This window comes from Haliotis rubra, unplaced genomic scaffold (assembly GCF_003918875.1).
Source record: "Haliotis rubra isolate DU_JTF1 unplaced genomic scaffold, ASM391887v1 Scf384, whole genome shotgun sequence".
In the NCBI taxonomy this organism is placed as follows: domain Eukaryota; kingdom Metazoa; phylum Mollusca; class Gastropoda; order Lepetellida; family Haliotidae; genus Haliotis; species Haliotis rubra.
In genome coordinates this window covers 915,655-939,108 of record NW_025767062.1, presented here as the reverse complement: position 1 = coordinate 939,108, position 23,454 = coordinate 915,655, and the positions used below count along the sequence as shown (strand labels likewise).

The 23,454-nt window shown below is 39.1% G+C and overlaps 1 protein-coding gene across 1 annotated transcript; it reads left to right on the top strand.

Moving 5' to 3' along the window:
* The first annotated feature begins 744 nt into the window (after nucleotides 1-744).
* LOC124286473 (cell death abnormality protein 1-like) lies at nucleotides 745-22,940 on the top strand. Its single transcript, XM_046722852.1, has 4 exons — nucleotides 745-801; nucleotides 12,019-13,005; nucleotides 13,798-13,924; nucleotides 22,523-22,940. The coding sequence occupies exons 1-4, from the start codon at nucleotides 750-752 to the stop codon at nucleotides 22,938-22,940; spliced, it is 1,584 nt and encodes a 527-aa protein (XP_046578808.1). The 5' UTR covers nucleotides 745-749.
* The last annotated feature ends 514 nt before the right edge of the window (nucleotides 22,941-23,454 follow it).

Genomic DNA, 23,454 nt, shown 5'->3' with positions numbered 1-23,454 from the left:
ATTGTGTGACTGTAGCAGCCGCTATGTAGGAGAGACATCCCGCCTCATTGACATGAGGCTCAAAGAGCACAAAACGTCGGTAGAGAAATCAGATCTAAGATCGGCCCTTTCTGAACATATTGTGAACAATCCATCACATACCATTGATTGGCAAGCAACAACCATCATTGCATCCAACATCCATGTTTGGCGACGACGCAAGATTTCAGAGTCTATCAGCATCAAAAGATTAGCACCACAGATTAACAGAGATCAAGGGGTTTACCTACCTAATGCCTGGGAAATTAATTAGACTCAATGCTTCACCAATAACCTATTAATCCACTGTACAGCCTCATCCCCACCTTTAGTATCTCATGCCAGCTGTTGTATAGTGTGAGACTATCAGCCACTCTATTGTACACCAATCAGACTCATTGGCTTCTACCGATTACCCACTTTATCTATTGTAACAACACCATATCTGTTTTTGTACATTTTATTCTCTTTTATCTTATAATCTGCTGTTTATTGTATATACATGCTTAAAAACATCACCCTGGCTTCATGTACAACTGCTAAAAGCCGACGTTAAACTATTAATTTCGTTCGTTCGTTAGTTAGTATCCACCTGACGACGGGGCAAGGAATAGTCCAGAAACGTTGTGTAAACAATAAAGAAGAAGTTGACATCCATAACATCTTTTCTTATACCAGTCATAATGAGTATATGATACATTAAGCTGTGTATATTTCATTTTCAGGTAACTATGGCACTGATCGCCATCATGGTGCTGATCTGTGTGGCTGATTACACACTAGGTAAGAAGTACGAACGTTAACCATCAAATGTATTCCCCACTAGTACTCGTTAATAACGTATGATGCTGTCTCGTGCCAAAAATGACGTTCCAGTCAAACGTTTCTTCGGATATGTGAGGCTATGAAATAGCATCAGCCTATTTCTCCGTCCTGAGGACTGCTTTGACTTTCGTCTAACAAACGGGCGAGTCTGGACCCCCTGTTGGTCCACAAGATCCGAATATTGTATGTACATCTGGTATACCTTCCATATACCCATTGAGCTACAATGGTGAAATGTGAGTGTACAGTGTGGATGTCTAAGACCATGCTGTGTGTACTCTTACAATATATGCAAATATTTACAGTGAATGTATATCAGACGCTTTCACCCAAAAATTGAATTTATCAGTGAAGCCATTTTACAAAATATTGCTTATTAAGTCCTTTTCCTCTGGTCTTCAGTACAGTCTCCACTTTTCATACATCGTCGTCTCTTACGTCCTCTTTATGAAGATCTGATTGGTAGAAGGTGCCCTGAATTTCTCCATCATAGTGTTTCAGTAGCTTCCGAGAGTAGTGAATGTTTCCCCATTCTATTTCTCGTTGTATTCTCTGCTACAGATGTTACTGAGATGATTCAATCTCACTCGATCTCCAACTTTAAAATGAAATGGTTTAGTCTTTTTCACAACACAACATACTTGAATTATCCACTGGTTTGTCAGATGATCAATATGTCGTTTCCACACCCTATCGTCCTCTAGCACCACAACATATGCGTTTTGCTATCGTTCCACTCCACCATGTTCCGTCACGTCCCACGTCCTTGATCTTTGCTTGATCTCTTGGGTAGAACATGGGGAGTCCCTTCTCCTTGTGGTGGAGAAGTTTTTGATCTGTCCATTTTTTCCAAACTTTTCCTTGCAGATCTGGACGAACAAGGGTTATCCTTTCCCTAAGTTCTTTGCCCATGAATAAACCTGCTGATGTCCGTCCTGTCGCTGTGTGAGGCGTCGTGTGATATTGCAGCAGGAAGCGTGCAATACACTGTTAAATTGTCAGTTAATTCGTTTTGCTGGCTGCAAGACTGTTCTTGAACGTCTCAACCATCCCTTCTACTGCACCGTTACTAGTTGCGTGGCATGGGTCGCCTTTCACAAGTTTTACTCCGTTCATCTTCAAGATTTGATTAAATTCCTCACTTCGGAATTGTGGGCCGTTACCACTTACTACCTGGTGCGATAAGCTGTACTTGCTGAACAAGTCTCTGAGTACATTTGTTGTTGCCCCAGCCGTCGTACTTTTCATAAGTATCATTTCTGGCCACTTGGAATGAGCGTCGACAACTATGAGATAGTCATGGTTTTCTTTAGTTGCAAAGTCAATATGCATTCTCCTCCATGGATTTAGTGACCTTACCCATGGTGTAAGTGGAGCCACACTTTGAGTGCTTTGTTGACAACTCTTACACTGTTTCACAATCGATTCGGTGTCTACGTTGATGTTGCAATTGGGACACCAAGCAAAGCTGCGAGCAACTTCCTTCATTCGAACGATTCAAGGATGAGCCACGTGAACCTCGTTAAGAATGTCATCCTGATGCTTTTTTTGGAATACCTACTCTCAGTCTTAGCAATACACAGTCTTGCTCCACAGACAACTTCATCTCTCAATTAAAGTAGGGTTTGAGAGCTTCGCCTATCTCTGTTGGCCATCCTGTGCGAGTAAAATGCATCACTCGTGATAGAGTGGGATATCTCTTCGTAGTCTGAGCAATATCTGAGCTGTTGAGTCGTTTGTCTTCCACTTGGTACAGTGAATCCGTGTCATCTGCTAGAGGAAGACATGACAACGCGTCTGCCAATTCATTTTGTCATGAAGGAATGAACTGAAGATCGTAATTGAAAGTGGACAATAAGAGAGCCCATCTCTGTAGTCTTTGAGCGGCGTCGGAGCAGCTGTCTTTGGCCTAATATCCTTATCAGAGGTGATCTGTTAACATAGTGAATCTTCGTCCGTAGAGGTTGTTTCTGAATCTCTTTAGTCCCAAAATAATAGCAAGTGCCTCCTTGCCAAGCTGTCCAAAGTCTTTTGTGTTTTTGTTGAGATTCCTTGATGTATCAGCTATCGGTCGTTGTGAACAATCTGGGCAAGCGCAGCGTCAGCTCCCAAAAACAGCGGCAGTTCTGGGTCGTAGTGTGGTAACAGTCTTTCAAAGGTAATTGCATTCTTAGCATTCCTGAATGCGACCTCACAGTCGTTCAATGGATGGATGATAGTAGAAATGTTTAAAATAGACTTGGCCTGGAAGTTTAACATTCCCAACCATGATCGAAGTTCATGTAACTGGAGCTTTCTTGCTTCAACCTTTCTTTGGTGGGTTAGACTCCTTCAGCTAATATTCTCAGACCAGTGTATACTACCGAGTCCTTCATGTAGTGACACTTCTCGGCCTTGACTCGCACTCCGGATACTCTGTAGAACCTTGTCAATGTTTGAAAGGTGTTCGTTATCATCTTTCAGAAATAGACACATCGTCGATGATTGCACAAACACATCAAGTCCTGCCAAGACCTGTTCTATGAATTGCTGGACCTGAGGAGATCCTTAAAGACCACACAAGGTTCAGCACTGGGTCTAGTTTTATTTCTTATCTATGTCAGTCATCTGACAAGTTTGACACTCTTCACTTCTCATATGCTGGTGATGTGGAACTGATAAACAAATTCAATATAGTTTCTTTACTTAGTACCCTTCAGCAGATTGAAATTGCACATCTGAATAAAATCGTGGATGACTGAAAGGAAACTAAAACTAAATGACGAGAAAACACAGGTATTGTTAGTGAGAAGACAGCAATACAAGGTGAATATGGATCGAGTGAAGATTGCCTCTGCTTGCATCTGTCCCTCAAAACAAGTCAAGCATCTAGGAGTGCAGATGCAGTCTGACCCATCCATGTCCTCACAAATTGAACATCTGTGTAAGATCTGCTACCAACATCTTCGTACCATCGACACAATCGGGAAGTACATAACCAAGCAGAGTGTCTCAACAATCTTGCTCCTTCATATCTACCATCCCTGTTAACCCAGTATGTTCCATCCTGGACTCTTCGTTCTCAAAATCAGCATCTACTGGTAGTTCCCCCGGCTAGCCTCTCTTCCAACGGAAAGAAAAGTTTTCAACATGTTGCTCCACTCCTATGGAACTCTTTGCCACTCAACATAAAACTTTCTGAAACAACTGATTCTTTCAAAAAAATCTTAAGACGCTTTTCTTCACTAAAGCCTTTCGTTGAATCTTCATTCTCCCTGTACATAGGTTCTCACTGTCATGAGCATGCATTGGTGGGTGCTCTATAAATATCCCTATTCTTCTTATTATTATTAGCTGAGTTGAATTGGGCTTTAAGTCACATCGGCATTATTCCAACCATATAGCGACGAGAACAAGCCTGCATTCATAAACATTATAAGTACAATGTTGAAATGAGTTGTAGTTTACGAACATGTGTATTCATTAATATATTTTTTAAAAACAAAAAATGTCATAGCACTAAAATTCCAAAGCCAGCAATTTGTTATTCACGTTACATATTTACACTTTATGATACAGGTCAACTTCCATCAGGTAGTTAAGAATGAGATGCCCACTCACGCGGGAAAATAGATCTTTCAGATTACTCGCATCATAATGTGAATTCCTTGCAGTCGAAAAGTCCACACAGTCAAACAGAATATGCTTGATGGTGAACACTTCATCGCAAGAGACACACATGGGAGGTCCATCCCAATCCGTTTTCAGCAGATAGTCATGAGTAAATCGACTTTGGCCAATACGACATCGTCGTAAAGTTACCTCATCGCATCTTAACTGACAACCCAAGTAGGAATATAGAGAATACTACACGAGGTCTCATTACATACGAAACGAGTGTCTTTCCTATGATATATGACCGAGCGAAAGCGAAACCATAGGAGCGAGGTCAGAAGCCATAGGAAAGTCACGAGTTTCTTATAATTCGTATGTGATGAGACCGAGTGTGGTATTTTATTTATTACCCACGTTTTATATTTTATTTTATATATTACTTTACGTCACACTGTATTGACGTCACTACACCATTCTCGTCTGTCCCTTGGTAACCGACGTCACGATGCATGTCAGCTGTCATCGCCTAGTACAGCTTCCTACAGTAAACTACTCCGTAGCACCCCTTGGTTTGCAATTGCTTCACTCGGCTAACATCACTGGTGGAAGCATTGCGTTTATGTTTTTCGACGGATATAATGTCTCAGTTCGACTCACAAATAAACAGCGATACGGGAACGTTCGCATTTGTTACATTCCCACAATGCATCTAAGTTGTAGAATGAATGAATTCACGTGTTTGTTATGAATGAACAAGTAGTTCCGTCACAACGTGAGCTAACTGAGAGCTGATCGGTTATCCAATCAAATCGTGAGAATCTCAGGTCAAGTCCTTACGACACAGGTCAACGTGATACGACACTCGAGTGACGTACGAGATTAGTATGCAACTACCCATACGTTTAGTTCTTCCTACTTGGGTGTCCCACCTTATTTTGCCTGAGGTCCCGACTATAACTTTTGATAGTGGGTTTGAAATCACTGTACGGTATCAGCAGTGGCTTTTTCAAAGAAGCTTTTGCTGCAGCATTGACCTTTGTGTTACCCGGCAACCAGCAGAGGCCAGTAGAAAGATCGTTGTAAAGTTGCAAAATGTCCAGGATGATTGGGTGACTTGAACACTTTGTAGTGCTTGAAGGCAAGATTATGAATCTGTTAAAATGGTGAACTTTTGGGGATAGTTTTGTTGTTGAATATAGGTCAAAGCTGGGAAGATAGCTTTGGCTTCAGCAGCCAAAATGAAACTATTGTCGGGATTTCTAGAGTCTTGCATCCAATGCCTGTAGCACTGGCAACTTGACCATCATCCGTGGATCCGTCTGTGAAAATGGATCTATGGGTGTTATACTTTGAACGTAGCTGGTTGTATTCCTGTTGGAACACCAAAGCATTTGTTTCAGACTTTTTGAGTTTGGTGAGGGTAAGATCGACCTGTGGTTTCACCATTTGCCACGGTGGTGAGGACAGAAGTAAGTAAGGTGCAGTGATGTTGAGATCGATTTTAGCTGCAGATATGTGTGGTTCGATCCTGATTCCAAGTGGTGGAACCAGGCTTGGCAGATTAGGAAACAGGTTTTCATAGAGAGGGTTGAAAACACAATTGTATGCTGGATTTGACTCATTTGAACATAATTTAGTGATATACTGCAGTGACAGTTTAATTCGGCGTTGTTCAAGGGAAGGTTCATTGGCCTCCGCATATAGACTGTCTACCGGAGAGGTCCTAAAAGCTCCCAGACAGAGCCTCAGCCCTTGGTGGTGGAGTGGTCTATGTGGGTGTAGATGTGGTCCATGTCGGTGTAGATGTGGTCCATGTCGGTGTAGATGTGGTCCTTGTGGGTGGAGATGTGGCCCATGTGGGTGTAGATGTGGTCCATGTCGGTGTAGATGTGGCCCATGTGGGTGTAGATGTGGTCCTTGTGGGTGGAGATGTGGCCCATGTGGGTGTAGATGTGGTCCATGTCGGTGTAGATGTGGTCCATGTCGGTGTAGATGTGGCCCATGTGGGTGTAGATGTGGTCCTTGTCGGTGGAGATGTGGCCCATGTGGGTGTAGATGTGATCCATGTCGGTGTAGATGTGGTCCATGTGGGTGTAGATGTGGTCCATGTCGGTGTAGATGTGGTCTATGTAGGTGTAGATGTGGTCCTTGTGGTTGTAGATGTGGTCTATTTAGGTGTAGATGTGGTCCATGTCGGTGTAGATGTGGTCAATGTCGGTGTAGATGTGGTCCATGTCGGTGTAGATGTGGCCCTTGTCGGTGTAGATGTGGCCCTTGTCGGTGTAGATGTGGCCCTTGTCGGTGTAGATGTGGCCCATGTGGGTGTAGATGTGGTCCATGTCGGTGTAGATGTTGTCCATGTGGGTGTAGATGTGGTCCATGTCGGTGTAGATGTGGTCCATGTCGGTGTAGATGTGGCCCTTGTCGGTGTAGATGTGGCCCTTGTCGGTGTAGATGTTGTCCATGTCGGGCAGAAAATGGATGGGTTATACTTGGAACGTAACTGGTTGTGTTCCTGTTGGAACTCCAAAGGATTTGTTTCCGAGTTTTTTAGTTTGGTGATACAGGATAGCCCTCTGGGTTGTTTTTAAAGTTTAGAGGGAGATCCTTGCCTCGTAGAGTTTTACCAGCATCCAACAGTGCTTCCATGTCGGGCAGATACAGAAAGATCGCAATTACAGGTTGGAGTGCATTCGGGATTGGTCTTTCTCAAATGGCTTTCTAGGTCAACATTGAACTGCTTTCAAGAACAAGTTATCCACCCGTTGCTCCGAAAATTCAACATTGTAACAAGAAAGCTACATCCGTCGCACTCTTTCTGTGTTTTCTTGTGGTTCCGTCGTCAAATTGTAAATTGGAAGGTTGGGTTCTCTATCATGAACTTCCTTTTAAAAGGCCAGGAGCATTAGACACAAACAATAGGTAACATTGGAAAAAATAGTAGAAAGCTGAATTTTTCAGGAATGCTTCATAACGTCATTGCCATGTACAAAATACAAAGTTCTGCAAATTCTACCTTGTGACATTTTCAAAATGGCCGCCAATTTCAAGATGGCCGCCAAAATCATTCAATTGATTATGCAAACAGATATTTTGTAAATAATTATGCCATGTGATATATCAAATGAAAGCTCATCTTACAGGGATTCCACATATATTGACATCATGCCTTGTTGCATTTTCAAAATGGCCGCCAATTTCAAAATGGCCACCATTGTCCTTAAAATAATCAAAATAATCTCACGAAAATATTTCTTTTTAATTAACCATACCCTGTGATATTAAAAGAAAGCTCTTCTCACAAGTATTCTAAACATATTACTTTTAACACCGCACATACATAAGACAATTAATTATGGCATGATAACCACACATTTTATGCTTGTGCTTTTGGTACCAGACATCAAATATATATCCACTTACATTAACCGCTAGTATGAAAGCAGAGAATTGGTTGATATCCTTAGAAGCTTTTCCTTTGCTGATGAATATAGAGAGGTCCAACCCTTGTATTATGCACTTCTTTCAGGCGACAAATGTTTGGATATTGAGGGTGAGCTTGTCAATTTCATATTTGACAATGCTGATATCAATGTTAGCACTACCATTGGCTTTGGTACGTGACATGTTTTAGGTGGAATTGGTTGTGTGACGCCAGTCAGGAAAGAGCCCATTCAGATATCTATACCTCGCTCCACTCACATCATGACATCAACTGATGTAGCAGCTGAGGGCGCAAAGATCCCTGTCAAGGTATACCTCAAACTTTCTACATCGGGCCTACAGTCAAGATTGGACCAATTGAACTACCCAAACCAACTGTGCCAATTCTTTGCTTGACAAAGCCTTTGGACAATCTATGGCTAGCACGTTTTTCATTTGATATTCCACTCTTACAACATCCATCATGGAGCAGATTTATGCAGTCAACTGTAACTGAAGACAACAACGAAAGAAGCAAAATTCAGATTTTGCCATTTGTCACCCAGGACCTATTAAGGCCCGATACCATCTACTCTGCTCTAGCGTTTGTACAGTTGTTGGCTGAAAACCAACATCTTGGGATTTGTCCAGTAACATTTGACCAGCCACTCTACATTAAAGCAGCAGAAATTGTGGAATCGGCACATCCACAGCTCAACAGGGTTGTCCTTAAGTTAGGACGGTTTCATTTACTCATGTCATACATGGGTTCAATTATATATGTGATGGGTGGAAGCGGCTTGGAAGATCTTTGGGCGACTGTTTATGCACCTAATTCTGTAATCCACATGCTGACAGGCCATGCTTTTGCCCATGCACTTTGAAGTCATCTGCTGTCATCTGCGGCTATCATGTCCATCCTACTGCAATCAACAGATGTTCTTGATTCTTTGAATGTGGAAAAGCTTCGTACCATACATGGCAGTTTGTTGGGTGGCGATTGCGATATTGGCTCCCTTGACTCTCAAAACCTGGACAATATCCTACGGCTAGCTGAAACTGTTGATGATTTGAAGACTGACATCAAAGTCTCATCAAAAAGCAGGACAGGTAGACTTTGGATAGACTATTAGGAATAAGTGTCATTGATTCAGCAGTTCATTCGCGCGGAGTGCACAGGAGACTGGAATCTACATCTGCTGTCTGTCAGCAAGATGATTCCCTTATTCCATGTTGCTGGTCATCTTGCCAAATCTGCACGTCTGTATCTGGAAGAAATGAAAACCCCGAAGGACATAATGTCACCAGATCAGTTCAAGGCCTACACAGAACACGGGCACTTCACCATCCGTAGAACTAACAAATTTTGGAGTGGCAACTTCACTGACTAAGTGATCGAGCAAGTTCGTATGCGACTGCTGAAGATCTGTGGTGGCATGGCTCGTGGTCATGGTATTACTGACAGCACTTTCGCCAAATGGGTCCATGCAATGCCTCAGTGCATACCAATATGTGATGCTCTAGAGAGGTTCACAGGAGTGCATGGCCAAATATCTGAGCAACATGTTGACCTTCATTTATGTAACATCATGAGAGACAACAAGGACTATGGAACATTATTCCATTGGCTGAAAGATCATTCTCCTTTCTCCATTGAAGAGCATGGGTCGCTCATCTGCATAGGAAAGCAGTTTCTATAGGAATGAAGGCAGCTTCAGCTGTGACAGGTCAGATGTTTGCTGACATAAAGTTGAAGTGAAAAGATAAGGTGATAAGCATCAGTGAGGAAAAGAATCAAATCAAAATCAGAGGAGAGCCAGTCCAAGTAAACTCTGAGCTGCTATTCATGCGAGTCACCTGTGTGATAGAGGATAAGTCAGAGATGAAGTTGTACCTACTTCATGAATTTGCCAAGCAACCACCTGCCTTGTTTGACAAAGGCATGATGCGAAAGAATATGAAGTGTATTCTGGCTAATCAACTGAAATCACAAGTCCAAGTCCACAATGACCAGACCATCCAAAAGGAGTGCATTATGTCATTGACGGTGGCCACCTGCTACAACGTTTGCCTTGGCCCACGGATGCTACATACAACCAGATATGTGACAGCTATGTGTCCTTTGTGCTTCAACATTACGGTTCAGCATCTTCGGTGGTGTGTGAGGGATATGGCAGTGCGTGTTCCACAAAATCTGCTCAGCCGAACATATCATCTCAAATCATTTTTGAGCCAGACCTGAAAGTAACAACTTCATCTAAACCTTTTCTGAGCAACAAGAAGAACAAAGGTCGATTCACAACATTATTGAAGGGAAGACTTGCCAGGGACGGTTTAGCTGTGCAACAGAGCCCTGCTGATGCTGACTGCTTGATTGCTTCAACTGCAATTAACAAGGCCAGAGATAACCAATCACCTGTTGTTGTCGTGGGGAACGACACGGACCTGTTGGTAATGTTGATTGCACAAGCCGCAAATGACATGGATCATTACAGTAAACCATGCCCAATATATGACAGCATCTGATGTTTGTTCATGCAATAACAGGCTGTGATACAGCATCAGCCATCTACAATCAGGGTAAAAAGAAAGCTCTTGCTCTATTCCAGGAGAGGTCCAATTGGGATTGCTTGGATGTTTTCCTTCAATTTGGCAGTTCAAATGATGGCATTGCACACATTGCACAAGTTGGAGAGATGTTCATGCTTAAACTCTATGGAGCTGTAGACTCAACATCACTGGACGAACACCGCTACAACATGTACACTAGTCCATTCATCGAGCCTCTGTGTCCTCTTCAGGTTTCAAACTGGAATCACTTCCCCCAACTTCATCAGCCACTAAATTCCACGGCTACCGTGTGTACCATACGGTTCAGCAATGGCAAGGGAATGAGCTTTCACCAACAGAGTGGGGATGGCAAATCAAGGATGGGGTCCTTGTTCATATTGAGACAGATAGAGCAATTGCTCCAGAGAAAGTCTTGAAGATGATAGTGAGTGGATGCAAGTTTGAGTGCAGGAGACGGTGCAGTTGTCAAAGAGCAGGAATTGAGTGCAAATTGCTTTGCACTGGATGTCGAGGATTGCCAACCTGCCAAAATGTACTCAGTATTGAAGAATGAGATGTTGTGATTGACAAAAAGACCTTATGATACATCAGTCAAAGATTACAGTGAGATTCAAAGTTTACTAACTAAAAATGATGATATTGATAATTGTACAAGTGAATTACCATCAATTTGGTGACCACAGCTGTCTCGATTAACCAACCATGAGTAGCCATTTTGACGTCTGGTACCAAAAGCACAAGCACTAAATGTGTGGTTATCATGCCAAATTTAATTGTCTTATGTATGTGAGGTGTTAAAAGTAATATATTGAGATTCCTTGTGAGAAGGGCTTTCTTTTAATATATCACAAGGTATGGTTAATTAAAAAGAAATATTTTCGTGAGATTATTTTGATTATTTTAAGGACAATGGTGGCCATTTTGAAATTGGCGGCCATTTTGAAAATGCAACAAGGCATGATATCAATATATGTGGAATCCCTGTAAGATGAGCTTTCATTTGATATATCACATGGCATAATTATTTACAAAATATCTGTTTGCATAATCAATTGAATGATTTTGGCGGCCATCTTGAAATTGGCGGCCATTTTGAAAATGTCACAAGGTAGAATTTGCAGAACTTTGTATCTTGTACATGGCAATGATGTTCTGAAGCTTTCCTGAAAAAATCAGCTTTCTACTATTTTTTTTCCAATGTCATGTCTAATGCTCCTGGCCTATAAAGTAACTTTGTCTCAAACACGTTCAGTCTAGATGTTTCTTGATGACAATTATCTTTTTAACATGGTGTTATCACTGAACTCGAAGAGAAAAAAGTCTAAGGTTTGTGTTTAGTGGTAAACAAAGTATCATGAGCAGGGCAGGTTTGAGTTTGAGGTATCTGGATCCTGGCACGCCTAACTCTGCACAGTGATCCGCATTCGGTAAACCACAGTAGAGATTAGTATTTACAATCAGTATGCAGTGACTAAGGGGTTTCACTATATTTGCTACCATTGCAATACTGGATTTAATTCATGATATTTTGACATCAGAACAACTGGTATGATGATCCTGTAACATCATGTACTTTGTAATTAACAGGTGCGGACTGTAAGGAGCGTCAGCATTGTTCTCAGTGCAACATGGAGGGCAATTGCTTAAATGGTTGTAACAAGGGCTATTTTGGAATGAAATGCAAGTCGCAATGTAACAGCAAATGCAGATACAATACATGTAAACTAGACCCGGGAACAGGTGCAGGCAAGTGTACTGCAGGATGTGTAGCAGGATACCAAGGCACAAGTTGTAACAGACCATGTGACAGTCACGTGGTCAACTGTCGACTGTGTCCAGATGGATGTGACGGGGAGTACTGTCAGCTGGGTGATGCTTGTTTTGCCGGATGTCGAGATTCCAGGTACGGATCAGGATGCAAGACGTGCCCCAGTAACTGCAGAACCTGCAACAGGATGACAGGAGTATGTGACGAGTGTGACCCGACACATTATGGAGTCAACTGTGAGAAGACGTGTGAGAACTGTGCAGGATCCTGTGAGTCTGACTGTGAATGTGTTCCTGGCTTCTACGGGGACTTCTGTGCCGAGACTTGCAGTAAAACATGCCGCCCAAAGTCAGCCCACAAGTGTCTTCCTGCTGTGACGTCAGACAGCTGTACAGGTGAATGTCACAAACACAGCGCCACGTGTCTCCATGGCTGTGTGGATGGCTGGTTCGGCCCGAGGTGTTCTTCTCCGTGTAATCCTGGATGTCGTCATCAAAGATGTAATGCAGCAGGTTCTTGTGCTGAAGGCTGTGAACTTCATCATTTCGGGTCAGCCTGTGAACCTTGTCCTGAGAACTGCGCCAACCGAACATGTGACTCCAAAAGCGGTTCATGTGTGGATGGGTGTAGAAATGGGTTCTATGGGGAATACTGTAATGAAACATGTACTTTGTGTCCTCGTGGTGTTTGTGATCAGAACACCGGTGCTTGTGTTGAGGATTGCAGTGTCAGCGAAGGCGGAAATGAGCTTAACTGTACACGGACCTGCTCTCGGCCAGGATGCTCTACAGGCTATCGCAACAGCAGTGAGTATTTTAGTAGATGTGTAATAGTTATAATGCTTCAGGTCTCACCAGATTATCCTTCATGTGGGAGTTTTTCCGGCCAATGCTGCCCTGTCCTTAGGCTAATTGCCACTTATACGAATAATATGCTTTTGTATCACTTGTCCAAAACCTTTTGTTCTCAGTTATCACCGCGGTAATGGTTATATGGCAGTTGCAGTAAGACTATTGTCCATGTGGCAGTTACCCCAAAGACAATTGCCCTGTGGCACATATCACAACACGATTGTCCATGTGGCAGTTATCCCAATACTACTGTCCATGTTGCAATTATCCCATAACTATTGTCCATGTCGCAGTTATCCCACGACAATTGTCCATGTGGCAGTTATCCGTACACTGCTGTCCATGTGGCAGTTATCCTATCACTACTGTCCATGTGGCAGTTATCCCAACACTATTGTCCATGAAGCAGTTATCCCGAGACTACTGTCCGTGTAGCAGTTATCCCAACACTACTGTCCACGTGGCACTTATCCGAACGCTATTGTCAATGTGGCAGTTATCCCAACACTATTGTCCATGTGACAGCTACCCAAAGACTATTGCCCATGTGACAGCCACCCCAAGACTCTCCATGTAACAGTTGTCTCAAGACCATTGCTAATGCGGCAGTTACCCTATTACAATTGTTTCGTGACAATTTGCCAAATATTATGCCCCAAGACTAGTGTTCGTATGGTCGTTGGCTCACGACAGTGCTCCTGTACCACTTCGCGAAAGATTCATGTCCATTGTATGTTTGTTTACCAGCTCTTCCGATGTGGCCTCATATCAGCATAACTACTCTGACGGTCGTTCTGGGTGCAGTAGGCTTTTTCCTTCTGGTTGCAAGTACTGTTTGCTGTTTCTGTTTCCGCAAAAACACGTGTGCACAAAGGTCAGTACAGTCGCATTCCCTGTGATTCAAGGGCGATAAATCTAAAGAACGTTTGACTCATAACTTGTACATCGGTCATCATTAGCACAGAAAGAGAATGTTATGCTAATGCTTTACACGTTAATTACATACAATGTTAACGAAAGAAAGAGACGAAATGAAACATTGGAGTCGGAACTGAAAGGTTTAAATATATCACCACTCGTTGATAAAAGTGAGACATGTTTACTCACTTTTATCATCTTGTAGTGATATATATGATATCAAAAAGACACGAGGGTGTGATTATATTTATTATCCAGTGTCATACTTAATTTATCTTTCAAGTGATAGTAACAACGAAACTTCACCTGTAACATTTGAAGACTTGCATATGAATACTAGTAGTGCTGACGTTTATTGCTTTAAAATCTGCAATGCATAAGATTCACCATTTCATAGTGGCATATTTAGTAACTTTTATGTTTAGAACAACTTAAACAGGGGTATTTCATTAAAGTGTTAATATACATTTATGTTAAGTCAATAAAAAAAAGATGATATCAGGTAAATATGGATACATTATAAATTCATCGCCGTACTGGGAAGAGAAGGCCCCATTTTTGATTGAAATGTCATATTTTATTTTTTAAAAATGTCATATATATGGTATTTCATAGACTATTTCTTTCAAGAATATTTCTTTCAGAGTTTTTTAAAATAAAGTTATGTTTAGATACGTATTCTTAATACTGCATGAGTAAGTGTGTCTGTTTACTGCAATGATGATGTGATTTATACTTTGATGTAGAGTACCAAACCAAACCGTATGTTTTGATCATTTACATCATTGCAGAAACAACATAAACTGCTATCAACTTTATTTCATTTTAAGCAATTCGCTTTTTGTATAAATAACACCTTGTAGTAATCTGTATTGAAAAGTTTTATGTCTTGCAATTATTTTCTGTATGCTGGAAATATATATATTTTCCAATCAAAGTCTGTTTCGGGAAATAACAGCTGCCATTTATTACATTGGAAATATGATTATCATAAAAAATCCTGCAGCCTTTAGTTGTTTTTAGTAAATAGATCTGGCATTGGTTAACATTCAAATGATACTGGTACTAAATGACAGTAGTTATAACAGCAATCTTTTAAGAGTGGGGTAATACATGCAGTAAACATCTATGATCTAAAAAAGTACCTTTGATACCAAATATTTCTTTAAAAGATTATATTGATAATATTCCAGTTTCATCACAAATATCCCTAATATATTATAGTCCCTTTATCTGCCCCATTTTTATGTAGTTTAATGAACTGTTGAAATTGTGATTAAACCAAATGGTTGGGATAGAATTTCATTGATGTATTTGGGTGAATATAATGGGTATATAAAATAATAGTTGCCATGCTTTTAGCACATCATGGCAAAAAGGATTTTCAATCTTAACGTAAGTTTCAGAATTTTCTCTAAAATTAAATATGTCTTTGAAAAGTATATTCCATTGATTATTCTTATCACATCTTTGAAATACCGTCTTAAAGTCTATAAATGTTTTATATCAATCATTCACAAACCTCCTTCTTCATAGTTGTTTTTTTTAAATTACATTTCTCTTTATTATATCGTTCTTGTCATTCCAAAAGGTTTTCTCAAGAAAATTGATACATTCTGCTGGTAGGTTGGGCAAGGAATTGAAAATATGAACCAATTTGGAGATTGCTAGAATTTTTGTTGCTGTTATTTTACCATAAATGTCTTTTTCTCCAAGTTGCAAGAGTATAATTTCCTCCCATCCCTTTCTGGTGTAGATTACCCATAAGTCTTCAAGATCTGTTGTAAATTTAATTCCTATTAAATTCACCAATTACCCATTCAATTTTCAGACCATTGCGCATTTTTTCAATAGATTTAGTTCTTTATACATTCCAGGTTGCTTTTGATTAATCGAAACCTGACATTTTGTGGAATATATTAATTGTCAATAGCAAAATACAAACTCTCTTCAGTTCTATCAAGAAAAAAATCAGTATCATCAGCATAATGATCCAGTTTATATTCATTATCATTGATGACCATATCTTTAATGTTTTCATTATGTCTTATCATGCAGCCAAGAATCTGAGCAACAAAAGGGAAAAGATAAGGGGATAGAGGGTCTGCCTGTCTACATCCCCTTTCAGTTGCAAAAAAAGTCAGATAGATTACCATTTTGGATAACACAAGACATTGTTTCATAAGTTCATATATTTATCCACCTTATCATTTCAGGGCTAAATTTATGTAAAACTATGTTGATAAACTCATTTGAAACAGTGTCAGACGCTTTTTCAAACCAGGAATGTTTTGTTTCTTTGTTTCAAACATTATATCATATAACAGTCTTGTATTTTCACTGATAGCCCTACCCGGTATAAAACCAGTTTGGTTATAGTGAATAAGTTCACCTAAAGTAATTTTTAATCTATGTGCAATGCAGGAGCTGATAAATAGCATTATGTAAAGAGATTGGCCTCCAGTTTTTAAGTAATGTTCTATCTTTTGTTGCATTTTGGAATACAGGTGAGAACACCCCTTTTCATTTTCAAAGACATTTAATTTTTTGTTGATATATCTTTAATAAATCGATAGGTACACATATTTATTCCTTCCCCAAAAACAAATCAATAGAAAATCGATCAATCAGTTGGCTTTTATTATTCTTCATACTGCAAAAAGCTTTGCTAATTTCTTCCAAACTGATTTCACTTTCAAGATAGTCTCTCAGTGTTTTATTTAAAGTGGGAGCGTTAATATCTTTCAAAAAGTCCCATTTCTTATACTTTTCATGAGAAGCATAGACATTTTTCATAAACTAGTTTCACTTCATTCAGTATTGATTTGCTGTCAATAATTTCATACTTACCATAAGTTATTTACTTATTGACTGATTTCTTTGTGAAATTTCGATTTTCCAGATGGCAGAAATATTTTGAAGGTTTTTCTCCTTCTTCATACCCAAGAATTCGGTTTCGGATTTGCATTCCTTTCATTTCCTCATTTTAACTTCTTCCATTTTTTTGTTATAGGGGCGGTGGGGTAGCCTAGTGGTTAAAGCGTGCCTCGTCACGCCGAAGACCAAGGTTCGAATCCCCACATGGGTACAATATGTGAAGCCCATTTGTGGTGTCCCCCGCTGTGATGTTGCTGGAATATTGCTAAAAGCGGCGTAAAACCAAACTCACTCAGTCAGTCAGTTTTTTCTTATATTTTGATAGTTTACTCAAAAGTTCATCAACGATTTGAAGTTTTTTTCTATTAGTATATTCGACCATGTTTTATTTTTAATTCCAGTTCTTCTGTCTTTTTTGCTTTTGTTTTCTTTGTGTAGGATGAAAAAGATATCGTTAGAAATTGTAATTGAAATTTAAAGCATTTATGTAAAAACTGCCATCCACTCAAAACTAGCTTATGAGACTCATACATTTAAAACTTATGAAATATAAAAAGCGTATTACAAAATGAAATATTTAATAAACAATATAAATAATAATAGATTAGTGAAAATATGCAACCACAGTGTATAAAAAGTGAAGCATATATATTATCTAAGAGTATGACATTATATAATACGGTAAATTTTGCTTAAAGGTCACATGCAACCAAAAAATCAAAAATAATTAAAACACAATTATCACTTCTTCATGACATATAATATACATTGCTGATTATGTAAAAACACATAAACAAAATTATAAGCGTACAATTGCAAACGAAAAGTGCAATATTTTGTACTTGGGTGTACTTCCCAAGAAACGAAGCAGCCGGGATACCGAACCCAGTCAGAGGAGATGAGTGAGCACTCAAATGTAACGGCTGGTTCATTTGCAGATTCCCTCACGGCTCATTGCGTGTGTATATATAGAGATGTTGGGTTTTGTAAATACATGCTCATTTTTTGTGTATAAGATTTTGCAATCAACAGACATCATAACATGTCATGTGTACAAGTATCACCCCTGCCACACTCGGGCCATAAATCAATGCGTTTTGTTTATGGAATATAGCCTGATAGGTCTTAAGTTCAAATTGCATGTGGTCAGTGATCAAAGTTGTGTACTGAATATGGTTATCTCCCAATTGACAGACACCCAGTTGACAGACACTGAACTAGAAGGTTAATTAGGGTACCACCTACAGGTATAATGGAACAGTCCACTGTCTAGTGAGTAGAGCAGGGTGAGCCTGAAACAGGTTCGCTACTGAGAAGTTTGATTGTGTGTAAATAGAACTTTGTTGTGTTTAAATGATAAATGATTTGTCTTCTCAAATTGATTTTACTATCAATTACTATCAAATATACAAACAGCTTTGTCATTGAGAGGTTTGGTTGTGTTTATTGATAGAAAAGACCCCTTCTAATAATAGCATGTACAACAGAAGTTAACTGAGAAAACGTTTTGTTGGAGAGATATAGATATGTACATATTTGAAAACATTCTGATTTGCAGTAAATGAAACACCTGCATTGCCATGTAAGATACGATTAATACCAATCAGTGTTCTAATTTTAACAATACTTTCTAAAGATTGTAACAGTTTATGTCTTTGAGTAGTATACAATTGACATTCAAAGAAGTAATGAAAAAACATTCTCACATCCATGGCCACATTGACATGATGTGTCATATTGTAAATATTTATTCTTAATAAATCGTAATAAAGTGCCACTTGTCATGTATCTCAATATTGTGTGCAAAACATTTAACTTCTTTATTCCATATGAATAATATTTAGGTTCACATTTGTCTATTTGATTTATATGATACAAGAGTGTCGCAATTTCTAATAGCAAAGCTAATGTTTTCAATATGATGATGCCGACTCCCGTTAGACTAGAAGGTTAAACCGAAATGTGTATGAAAATAAACTGTTTATATATTGCAGCAATAAAAATTCAAATTACTGTTTTTTCGTCCATCTCTCAAAATAAATAATATAGCTTCAATTTGTTCCTGTGTTTTTATTTGGACTATTCCATTATAATGTGTAGGTAACAGGTAGTAGACACTCTGTTCACTGAACCGTAAATGTTGTTGTTTTAAGGTGTCTGCGAACTGGCTGTCTGCGTAATGGGAGGACACCCTGAATATTGTCATTAGCAGACAGGTAGGCAGACACATAGGTGTCAATAAAACAGACATTGAGTTTTGTCTGTTGTCTGTGACAACAACATATCTATATCACAGTTAGAGATTCTGTCAACGCTAAATAATGACACTGCTTTTAAGTATCAGACTGAGAAAGTGACGCGGTAAGAAGAACGTGTGGTGAAAGAGACAAATGAAGTTATATAAACAGTTAAATCGTTAATATACTGTCATAATATTATAAAAAGCTGGCGCCTGTGAAATATCAACAAAACATTTGAAAAATAGCTCACACCAAAGACTCCACCGGCTTTTCACCGGACAACCCACTTCTAAGCTGCGCGAACCTACTTCACTGCGCATGTGCTATGAGCGCAGCCCAGCGCAGCTGTTGAAACCACATTTCCCCCTAGTGCTGGGGGGAAATTGGTGAATCTTTTGAACTCCGATTTCGCGCGGTTTTTTTTCATCGCGTTATTTTTCAACTTTATCAGTTGAATTTGCATTTTTGATGATTTGTTTCAGTAAGTCCATACCGAAAGGTATCAGAATCTGCAAAGTTGTGTTTTACGTTCCATGTGACCTTTAAACTACTTATAGAAAGTATATGTTGTTAGAGTAGGCGCGTGTAAATTGCGTCTTAGAAACATTTTTTGTTATATTATTGGCTAACATATGTACAAAATAGATGTTAGCAAAATTCAATAATTTATTAAACAAAGTATTTTTATCATTTATAAAAATATCATTAAAAGTATAATAGGAGACTTACAGATCATATGTAAGATAACATACAATTTGCATTCACACAAGAAATGAATTTCATTTTCAACATTCTAACAAAAGGGGCAAGTTCTCAAACTGAATTGATAAGTGTAAGGGGCTTACAGTGACCGGTTTCGATACCAGCGGGAGAAGCTACAACGGAGTCGCGTTAGAGTCTTTCGTTTCTGGTGAGATATGATTTACTTAACATAAAATTCCGTTTTGGGTCTTTTTCATGCAGCCTATATGTTCCTAATTTATTTATTTATTTATTTATTTGTTTATTTGTTTGTTTGTCTGTTTGATTCTCAACTTCACTGAAAATATCACACTTCTTATTGAGCGAGGACTAGATACAAATTTGATATGCCGAGTTCATTGCATAACGTCTCCACTGTACGGGCCAGTGATTTCTTTCTGTGTTTTTAACATTCAAGCAGTTGTTCAGGCACCGACGTGAATTGGCAGTTCTAGTTAATCTGATGTAAGCACGTACATCTATTCTCTGTTTGGTAAGACATGAAATCCATCCCAACTCCCCTTCCACAGCCATGTTAGATGTATTCCGTTGCACACCAAGAAAGGAACGGTCGGTTCTGTTCTATATTAAATTTATAAGACGGGATGAATAAAGTCCCTATAGTGGCGCACCATACATAAGAATAGGTTCAAATGTTGCATTTATAATTTAAATTTTTGTACTTCCTTAGCTCCTACTAAAAAGTAAATGACAGACAGAGAGACAAGTATTTTTTCAGTAAAAGGCCACAGGCCCATCATACATTCATTTGCATATGATGTAGATAGTTTAGTGCACATGCTGTGTAAGAGGAACCTATTTATTATGCGCTGAAGTACATGATCCAGAAAATACTGACATCTCTTATGATATAATCATTATGTGTTTTCATAATGTAAATAAAATTGGCCTTTCGGTCAAAATCACTCAAATATTTCTGAATATATCTTAACCTTAAATCAGAAAAACGTTCACACTTAAGGAGTACATGGAATTCATCTTCAATAACACTTTTGTCATCCAATTTACAAAATAAACATAATCTCTCATTGTAATTAACTTTATTGTATCTTCCAGTTTCAACAGCTAATTTAAAATTACGACATCTAAATTTAGAGAGTGCAGATCTGAGATGTAAAGGAATATCAGAATTTAAATGCCTTTCCACATTTACAAAAATGTCTTAATTTGGGAGTAATAAAAACATTTATTTGGATTTTAAATTGAAGTGGACCAACATTGTTTAAAATTATCTGAAAGTCTCTACTTATACAAGGGTATGAAATAATCAGCATTGCCAACATCCTCAGTGATCCATGCATCGCCAAAACCATACTTAAATATAATATTTTTGACACAAGTTGCTCAAGTAGTGCGGCCAACATCATCTAAGGACTTCAGCATAATAGAACAATGTTTTGGCAGTGTAATATAAGGCATATACAATAGGTGACACCAGTATTTTTTTATTACTTTAGTCATATAAGTAATTTGTAGGGGAAGTCTGCCACAATCAGCAAGAGCCATGTTATTACAGGTAGCTTTACCAACTTTCAAGAAAACATTTACAAAATTTTACCTGAACAGACTCAATGATGCTACAATTGTTAGTTACCACCTTCCTCTTCCATTACAGAAAACAACTTATTAATAAATATGATAAACAGCTGTGGGCTTAACACACAACCCTGACGGGTACCTATATTACATGTAAAACACTTAGGTAAACACTTTGAGGTTCTAACACAAGCAGATAAACTGCTGTACATTGATGATATTATATTATAAAATTTACCAGAAATACCAACTTCAGCTAAAGAGAACATCATGTCTTATTGTATCAAAAGCCCTTGGGAAATCAATAAAACCTACCTTTCTCTTTACCAGAATATTCCAAATATAGGAACATGTTTTACAAATTGAATCAATATGAGATATACCCCTATATAAAAAGTAAATGCGAAGTTTTAGATCCCAAAGGAGTGCATTGCCACCAGTTCAAGAAGGTCAGTACCTGTTTCAGGAGCGCATTTATAGAAGAGTGATTTTGTGTCGTTATAAATTGAAGCATACAAATGGAAGTAAGTGTCAATATAGTTTGTTGTTAGCAGGCAATGGGAGGTCCCCTCCTTGGATAGTATTGATGACCTTTGAGACGGGGAGTTGTTGGTTCATTCACCCAAAAATATGACTATTATAGAGTTTTTAGAATCCAGGGTACAAAGGAGGAATGTACATTTATGTCTTCTGGTTTCCATCTCAAGTCAAATCCTGAGAGTACTGATGTTTGGTTTGGACCAAAGTCTTCCTCAGTTAACGTAATGTGACATGTGTGTCATTTAGTGACAACTACTATAATCAGGCTCTGAAGTGAAATATACCACAGTGTTCCAAATAGCATTCATATTTCTGGGGCAGAGCATGTATTAAGAGAATGAGTCGTTGTCAAAAGCTAAAGAACCTCTTTGCGCTTTCTCCTTTTTATATGACGTAACTTGGCATGAAGTATGACGATAATATGATATTACATAGATATGCTATTGGGGGATAAATGTTTAGAAAAATAGAAATCAGAAATGATTTATTTGAAAAAGAGTCTGTTAAAACGATAAGTTGTCATTGACGCTATGACGCATTTTTAACAACGGGCATACAAGACACACGCTACATGTGTTTTAATTCTTCTATTCAAACAGGTCAACTCAAGGTGCAGAACCTGGTACCCAGAACAGTGTATTAGAGCAGGCAGACCCCAATTACATGGACTACCAAGAATATCAGAAGTACTGGGAAATCAGAGAAGATGAAGCAGAACTGGTCGACGGGATTCACAATCAGAACCAAGACGGCACAAGCGATATCAGTGATGACGCACTGCCTGTGTTAGCAGATTACTTTCCGGGAGATGTCAAAGTAGGGGCTGGAGATGTCAACGTAATGGCTGGAGATGTCAACGTAAAGGCTGTGGAAGGCGATGTTGACGCCAAAGGTACCAACAGTGGTCTGAGGGTCAGTTCAGTCTCTGACGACGACCGCTACACACACCTCACGCGGGACGTTCCTGTTGCTGATCCGAGGAAAGTCTCCTCGTATATATCTCCACTTGAGGACTAATGTTTTATGTGCATTTCGATCCATAAAATATCAAAGCTAGAAGTAAAGACTGGTCACTTTGAAGATGGTGACTTTGGTGACATTGTAACAGACTGTCAAAGACAACAACTCATACTCACACCTCATGAGGAAGGTGTTCATTGCTGTGACCAATCGTCACATGTGATGATACATTGTAAACTCACACGCAAAGGAAACGTCTAGCATAAAGTATATATGTACTAATTTTTTAACAGTATAGAATACAAACACCAACAGCGTCAGATATACAGAAATATGAGCAAGACCAGTTCATTGGCAACAAAAACAGATGACGTCATTACATTGTGTGACAGCAAAAGAGTTCCGCAGATTCTAGTCAACTGCCAATTCCGGCCCAAATCATGACACTAGGTCCACCCCATGCATCCCTTTCCAAAACATTTCTGTCAGCAAAACGATCTCCTTGACGTCGCCAAACTCTGACCCTTCCATCTGCATGTGACACACAAAACCGACTCTCATCACAGAATAT

Bases quoted from the DNA above. Each gene is read 5' to 3' on its own strand.
- LOC124286473 (XM_046722852.1), top strand. From the start codon at position 750: ATGGCACTGATCGCCATCATGGTGCTGATCTGTGTGGCTGATTACACA. The intron at 802-12,018 runs GTAAGAAGTACG...TGTAATTAACAG, and splicing joins TGTGGCTGATTACACACTAG to GTGCGGACTGTAAGGAGCGT. The intron at 13,925-22,522 runs GTCAGTACAGTC...CTATTCAAACAG, and splicing joins AAAAACACGTGTGCACAAAG to GTCAACTCAAGGTGCAGAAC.